This window comes from Neopelma chrysocephalum, unplaced genomic scaffold (genome assembly GCF_003984885.1).
Source record: "Neopelma chrysocephalum unplaced genomic scaffold, ASM398488v2 Primary Assembly neopelma1_141, whole genome shotgun sequence".
Classification (NCBI taxonomy): Eukaryota; Metazoa; Chordata; class Aves; order Passeriformes; family Pipridae; genus Neopelma; species Neopelma chrysocephalum.
The window spans coordinates 1,524,309-1,532,201 of record NW_020897803.1 but is presented as its reverse complement, the minus strand read 5'-3'; the positions used below and the strand labels follow the sequence as shown (position 1 = coordinate 1,532,201).

Sequence of the window (7,893 nt, the reverse complement as noted above, 5' to 3'; positions counted from 1 at the left end):
AAGAAGGTGGGAAGGGGGAAGGAGTGAGGGGGTGGAAAAGGTGGAAGAAGTGAAGGGATGGAAGAAGTGGAAGGAGTGAGGGGGTGGGAAAGGTGAAAGGAGTGAGGGGGTGCAAAAGGTGGAAGAAGTGAAGGGGTGGGAAAGGTGGCAAGAGTGAGGGGGTGGAAAAGGCAAAAGGAGTAAGAAAGTGGGAAGGGGGGAAGGAGTGAAGGGGTGGAAAAGGCAGAAGGAGTGAGGGGGTGGAAAAGGTAGAAGAAGTGAAGGGGCGGAAAAGGTGGAAGGAGTAAAGGGATGAAAAAGTGGAAGGGGTGAGGAGGTGGAAGGGTGGCAGGATGAGGGGGTGGGAAGCCCTCCACCCTGCTGGCACTGCTCGAAGCCCCAGTGCCAAGCCCACGGCAGGGCCCCCCCGAGGCACTCCCGTGAGAGGTGGCAGCTGGCAGAGGATGCTGTTTGCCACCTACACCTTCTGTGGGTGGTGTTTTGGAGAAACTACAAGAACAAGCAAACATTTGTCCTTTCTGCCACCACAGCTCTCGTCAGAGAGCTGCACATCCTCCAGCTCCAGCCCCGGGAAAAGCCGCGCTCGGTGCACCACGAATAAAAGTGCCCTGCTCCAGGGCAGGTGGATGCTTTCTGTGCAGGCTCAGGAACCAGATGTGCTCTTCCTTCTGTGCTCAGCAGACCTTTCAGGTGTATCAGTGAATAGCACTGGAACTGACTTGGGAGAAAAAGAAAAACGAGCCGAGGAGAAACTCACCATAAATATCAGAGGATGCATCAGACTTCTCGATTTGAATGTGCTGTGTGATTTTCTGACAGATTTCTATCTCTTTGTACAGCTGAGCAGAAGAAAAACAAAAAAAACACACACAAAAGCATGTTACTGTGGGAGGACACATCGATTGAAATCGTCTGGAACAGCTTTTTGGTTTTTAATTACAGATGGAAAAAAGGTACCGTGGTCATTATTTATCAAACAGTTTTTCTCCACCTGTGTGAGGTGCATCAGTAGCATTACTAAGTTTTGCTGTTAGAAGACAGCTAAAGAGAGGGAAGCAGTGTTTTACTACCATCATCATAACAGCAAGGGTACATCTAATTCCCTCAGTCAGTAACATTTTGAGTGCAATTTCCCAATTTATGGGTAGTGATAATTTAATATTTTTCTATTATTTTAATGAAGACATTGCAGGAATTCAATTATGAAAGAGTATTAAACTCACAAGGAGGGATTTTGTTTCTTAAACACATTTCCTCATTGTCAGAGGACAATTTACTATGTCTTAGCGTGACATTTCACCTTTAACACCTCGGTGTTTATTTGTAACCAAACAAAGCCCCCAAGTCTTTGAAATGGTCATTAACATCCTTCCTGGGAGCCCAGCACAAATTCACACTTAGGTAAGAGCCCAGAAGCCCCTCCACCCAGGTGCAATTCCCTCTGCCTTTCAGCACTTAGGTACCAAACCACCCCTTTGTCTTCAGAAAAAAATCATCCCCCAGGTGAATGAGAGCCCACAGGTGAATATTAATTCTGCTTCCACGCTGCTGTGAGTGTGGAAAAAAGCAACTCACAATAATTAACATTTTGAAACTAAGTGACGTCAGCGCTTGGACTGAAGTATGTAAACCATTCCTTTAAAAAGAAGAGGAACCTAAGTTTCCCTAATAAAAATACAATTTTATTTTATTTCCTTCTTCTATCAGCACTTAATACATCTGTTCAGCTGCAAAAATCAGGTGTTACAGAACAGTTCATGGAAGTAACTCCAACTTTCTCATGAAAACAAGCACACACATACAAATGTGTGTTGCTTTAATATTAGCACATTAGACACAATCCTGCAGCATTCATCTATCAGCACTTACACAGTCCCAATGATGGATTTTGGGGTTAATTTACTTTTACCAGAACAAACAATAAGTGATGACTATGTCAATCCTACATCCTCTCAACACAAGACAAGTCACCAAAGTCCTGCCAGGCAAGGAAAGCTAAAATCTGTCTCCTCTGAGTTTTAATTTTTCCCAGTCTTAGCACTCCACTAGCACTTTCTCACACTTTTTTTTTTGTTGCTGTTGTTGACAGTGTTAATGGAAAATCCCAGAACTTCTTTGCTAAATGAACAAAAGCCCCCACAACCAGCAAAGTTTTACTTTTTTATAAGTAAAACAGCCACCAGTGAAAAGGACTTTAAAAAGCTTTACAGCGTGCATGTGTAAAAATCACAGAGTTAAAGCATGACACTAATCCTGTTTGGTCTTTTTTTTTAATCTCTCATGGCAAAATTCCTTTGAAGTCTGCTTTTGAGATGAATGAGATGGAAACAGCCAACTGAAGCAATTAAGAAAGTATATTCTCACACATAACTCCTGAGCTTTTTAACCTCGATGTTTACCTTCCCATTAAGAAAAATAAAACAAAAAAAAGAACACCAAAAACCCACCAAATTAAAAATAAAACCAACAACTTGTGTATTTCCCCCCCCCCTTTAAAAATCAAAGTGACTGTGACAACAAGTGCTCAGGCCTCAACACTATATCTTTAAAACCCTCATGGACAATATGAGTAACAGGAAAAGACAACCTTGAGGGAAGTTGAGCTTAAATGCAACATTAAAGTGACTTTCACACATTACCTGTGGCTGTTCCTCCTCTCTCTCCCCCCCACAGACACATAACAGCACAAACATCAGCTAAACACCAAGGCAAGATGAAATGTTTGCAGAAGATTACTGTAGGCCAATTTGCTATGGTCTGCAAAGCACCATAATTGCCAGCTAAAAAGCATAACTCTGTGATACACAATGCCAGATAAACACTAATTAACAGCGTCCTACCAAGTGCCATTTAATTTTGCCCAGTGGGTTGCATTACCAGTTCATAGATCTCCTCCTCTGGCTTTGGTACATAGAACTGGAGCTGGTTCTCCACGAGGAATTTGAGCCTCAAGTAGTGAGCAGAGACATCCAGCTGGTGGGTCTGCAAGAGACAGGGAACAGGTTTCAGAGGGGAAAAATAATGCCTCAATCACCTACCCAGAGTGGCCTGACCCTCACAGGCACAAAACTGCCCCAGCACCACCTTCCACCATGACCTGAATAAGACCCTGGACCTCCTCCTCTTCCTCATGAATGAGCATCCATTCATTTATTTACCAACTGAAGGCACTCTGAGCAGCCCCCGCTGACCTGGCAGTTCTGCTCCCTCCCAGGATACTCCAGAAATAATCAGAAGCCTCAGAGCACACCTTTGAATAAAAGCGAACCGTAAAAGGATATTTCAAATCACAAGGAGGTAAATAAACGTCCTGCTAACAGAGAAAAATGCAGCAGGAAAGCTGTTTTCTCTTTGGTTTGGGTTTTTTAGTGTCTTTATAATACAGTGTGTAAGTAGGATGTGGCAGATTTCAAGCAAGGTTAATAAAACCCAGAAAATCTGCATGTCCTCTAAATTCAAACCAGCCCAGGATACACTGGCTTTATAAGGCTGAAAGAAGCCAAGAGTTGCATCCTGGATTACATCCCAGTGGAAACAGGTCACACCATTTTAATGAATTAGTTATAATTAACTGAGGATAGAGCATTTGGTCTGGGAGATGTTAACGACCTTTTCTCAGCATGATTAATAAGCTTGATTTAAGCAGAGGTTAATGCAGTGTGTAATCAAAACACATTAGAATTATGATAAACACAAAGGATGTCATTCAGAAGTTACTTTCAAAGTTCATAAACTGTTGGCTACACCTAATGAGAAACCCCAAAGTGATTCACCCATACAGGAGGCAAATTCTCCTCACTGTCACTTCTGAAATCCCATTATTAAATGCTTTTAGACATCAGCCTCCTCATTTTATACCAACAAACTGCCAACCTTTCCCAGGTTGTGCTAAAAACAATGGCTCCTCTGAAAATTCATGCAAGAACTTCGTTATTGCCTGTTTATCATGTTTTTTAAAGCCTGGCTTATCCAGTTCAAGCCGAGATGATGATGATACACCAGCACTCAGCTGACTGATCACAAGTGATGAGTAATGTGCTCCAAGGGGCCTGTGGAAAAGATCCCAGAGTGACCCTTCAGCAAACACAGGACGGTGAATGCTTTGGAAAGTCTAGATTAGCCCAGGAATAAAAACAGCTACCAATACTAATAATTAAAAAAAACAAAAGAAAAAAAAAAGCAGACCTATTGATGTACTCTACAGTGCTACATTCAAGTATTTCCTATTCAAAGATCAAATTATCCTTGTATGAAATCGAGTATCTGAAATGGAATAACCTCCATAATCCAGGCAAATTCCTAGTTAATTAAATAAAGAATCTGAAATCTATCAAGGGCCAAAAGAAAAACAGCTGAATGTAGGAGACCCTTACTCTCTCTCCTTTTTTTTTTCTTTCTGGAAAGCATTTTGAGTGCTTTGCTCATTGATTAATACTGTTTTCACTAGTTTCCTCTCTTCCTGACACATGTACAAGCACCTCAGAAATTAAAAGGAAGTAGAATTGGCTTTAAGGGTTCAGAAATGACACAGAGGAGTCCTGGATTCTTTTCTGATCAGCTTAGATACAAACTGAGGAGTGCCTTGCACACCACTTAAAAACACACAGAAGGGACATAAACCCACTGACTGCACACCCACATCTGGGGGGAGAAGTCTCTGTAAGTCTCTCTGAAAGTCCATGAAATGCTTCAGCCATTTATAGCAACACCAGTGGGGAAAAAAATGCTCTGTGGAAAAAACCACAGTAGCAGAGAAAGGAGCCAGGCAACCTGGCAGCTCCTCCTGCCACCACGGGGCATCTTCTCAGGGTCTCCTGTGCCAAAGCTCTTGTACATTTGCTGCATTTCACAGAATCAGGGAATCACAGACTGGTTTGGGTTGGGAGGGACCTTAAAGATCATCTCATTCCATTCCTCTGCCGTGGGCAGGGACACCTTCCACTAGCCCAGGTTGCTCCAGGCCCTGTCCAACCTGCCCTTGGACACTTCCAGGGATGGGGCAGCCACAGCTTCTCTGGGCAACCTGTGCCAGGGCCTCCCCACCCTCAGAGGGAAGGATTTCTTCCTAATATCCAATCTAAACCTACTCTCTGTCAGTTTGAAGACATTCCCCTTTGTTCTGTCACTCCAGGCCCTTGTAAGAAGTCTCTCTCTTTTCTGAAGACTCCCTTCAGTCCCTGGAAGGCCACAGTTAGGTCACTCCAGAGCTTCTCTTCTCCAGGCTGAACAATCCCAATCTCTCAGCCTTCCCTCCCAGCAGAGTTGCTCCATCCCTCTGATCCTCTTGGTGCCTCCTCTGGACTCTCTCCAGCAGCTCCATGTCCTTCCTGTGCTGTTCCCCAGGGCTGGAGCAGCTCTGCAGGGGGATCTCACCTGAGGGGGCAGAGGGGCAGAATCCCCTCCTTCCCCTGCTGCCCACACTGTGGGGATGAGCCCACCAGGCCAGGCTGGTCAGGCAGAGCTGTGCCAACCCCTCCATGGCACTGAGCAAAGCCCAGGGTGGGCAGAGACCCCCACCCACAGTCGGGTATTCACGTCATGTCCAACAGCGACTCTGAACGTCCTTCCCTTGCAGAGGAGACCCAAAGGGATGCTTTCCAGCCTGCCCCAGGCTGGCAGAAATCACCACCTGCTGTAGAGGGACAGGAATTTATCCAGTCTGGAGCCTCCAGGCACTGGGCACAGGCCAGGAGCTGCCTTAGCTCAGCCACCCCAGGCAGAGCACAGCATCTGCTAGAGAGGCCACGGGATAAAACACACATATTTTGAGCCACCCATTTCTTCCAAGAAACACCATCAGCTGAGGTGGATGCCATCAATGCACTACACTGCAATCCCACCCAAGCCAGGAACGAGAACCATCACCATTAAAGCTGTGATGGTGCAGCCCATGGGCCACCCCATTTAGTTAATTGACATCCCCACAGCTGCCCCAAGGCTTTGTCTACCTCAGAATTTGACATTAAAGTGTCTCAAATAGGGGCATGATTTTCTACTGAAGTGAAAGGAAAAGGTCCCTGTAAGTGGACACAGCCAGTCTGCCCTAAAAGCCAAACCATTAACCCACTTTTTTGTTGCTAGGAGCTGCATCCATATGTGGGAAGGTGGGAGTAGAAACAGGGCAGCTTTAATGATATGAATATCCTTTCGAGACCACCCAAAATACCTTTTAGCAGTCCAAATAAGCTGCTTGGTTTATTTATTTCCCTCCTAATAACTCTGGCTATGTCTGGACTAAATTAAGCAGCAAACCCAATTTAAAACACAACCCCACAGCTTAACCAAGGTGCTCTTGCATAAGAATTTCCAGCCAGGGGTTTGATCAGATTCAAAAGGATCAAGTGCCATCATGGGCTGGCACACAAAGCCCAACCACTCCCCCATTTGGGCTCCCTTCTAGTCAAAGAGAGGGACAGGAATGTTCTTTCAGCATCACAGAAACACAACAGCCACCCCACTGTATTACTCTGGCTTCACATTCCAGCCCAAGCTTTTCCAGCAGGAAAACACCAGCTCAAAATCAAAGTAAGCCCACAGAGCAGCAGGCTCAAGTAACTTCTCAGAGACTTTGAGCACAAATCCAGAGACCTTGGGGGAATCTGCTTCTTGCCCTTCATGCAGATCTACTTGAACATGTAAACTGTGAGGGAAAAAAAAACCCTTTTTTGCCTCTCAATTTTTTATGCAGTCAAAGGACTAAATGCCATGTAGTCTTCTGTTCCTGGTCTTTGGTGTTATTATCTCCATACTGGTTTTTGCTGTTATTATCTCCATACTGGCTCAGTGTGTGAGTTTCCACTCAATTTTAAGACCTACTTTTATGCAAATGTTAGTAATACACACGTTCACACTGATCAGCATCATCACAGAATCACAGGATGCTTAAGGTTAGGAGGGACCAACTATTTCCTATCATTCATAGAAAAGCAATTTAACTCACATACACTGACTTTCCCTGCCTGCCAAGCGATGCTATTAGTTAAATCTTAGGAGAAATCTTTGAGATACCACTCTAAAATAGGCTTTAAACACTCCTCCCACCAATCTTGAAATCATGAAAGTGTCACAAAGCATCCTCCAAAGCCTAACTTGCTGTACAATAACAAGCAGCAATGTTAGCATAAGAACACATTTTCTACAATGACTTGAGTGCACTTAATGTTCTCCAACAGAATAATCAAGCTCAGTTTAACAGCACAGATAGATTTAACCACATCCACAAACATGAAGAGGTTTATATGAAATGTAGAGCTTGAAATGTTTACTGTACCAGAACTTGACTGGTTCTCAGATGGCAGATGGCAAACTGATGTGAAATGATGTGGATCAGATATTAAAGGGGAAAAAATGAGCTGAATGCAAGAGACAGAAGAAAGAGATTGATTATTAAATGCTACAGAAAAGAAGGCATCCATCAGTGTTTTCCAGGCTGAGAACTCTTACAGAAAGGAAAGAAACAGATAACAGCTCTTCAAAAACACTCACCCACCTCCCCTTCTCCTTATACACCCCCCACCCACCACAACAAACACACAGTGAGATAGCAGATCCTCAGCAGGCACCTGCTGGAAGGGCTGGAGCTACACCAGGTTACTCCAGCTGAGGATCTGCTCCCCCCGAGTTAATCGCTCTTACCCAAGGGAAAACATAAATCCTAAAAATAAATCATTACTAATAATGTGTCATCCAGCTTCCCTGTTATGTCTCTTTCCAAAAAATGTCATCTTTTCCTGAACACAAAGCAGAGCTTTCACAAACTCTTGAACAGCACACCTGGCAGAGAGATGAGCGCACTGTGTAATTACTGGAAACAAACGCCTTTCTCTCACCTTCCCTCTCTTTGGAAGCACATGCAACATGTTCTAAAAGCTCCCAAAGTTAAGTTCTCAATAG

At 44.2% G+C, this 7,893-nt stretch overlaps 1 protein-coding gene across 8 annotated transcripts in view; it reads right to left on the bottom strand.

Annotated features, from left to right (window-relative positions):
- Positions 1–7,893, bottom strand: part of TIAM1 (T cell lymphoma invasion and metastasis 1) — a 164,652-nt gene that overhangs the window by 41,897 nt on the left and 114,862 nt on the right. For all 8 annotated transcript variants that reach the window (XM_027699788.1, XM_027699787.1, XM_027699789.1 and 5 more), the window contains 2 exons: positions 2,878–2,982; positions 758–839 (listed from right to left, as the gene is read on the bottom strand). In XM_027699788.1, the coding sequence (XP_027555589.1) occupies positions 758–839; positions 2,878–2,982 (187 nt within the window). The remainder of the gene's footprint in view (positions 1–757; positions 840–2,877; positions 2,983–7,893) is intronic.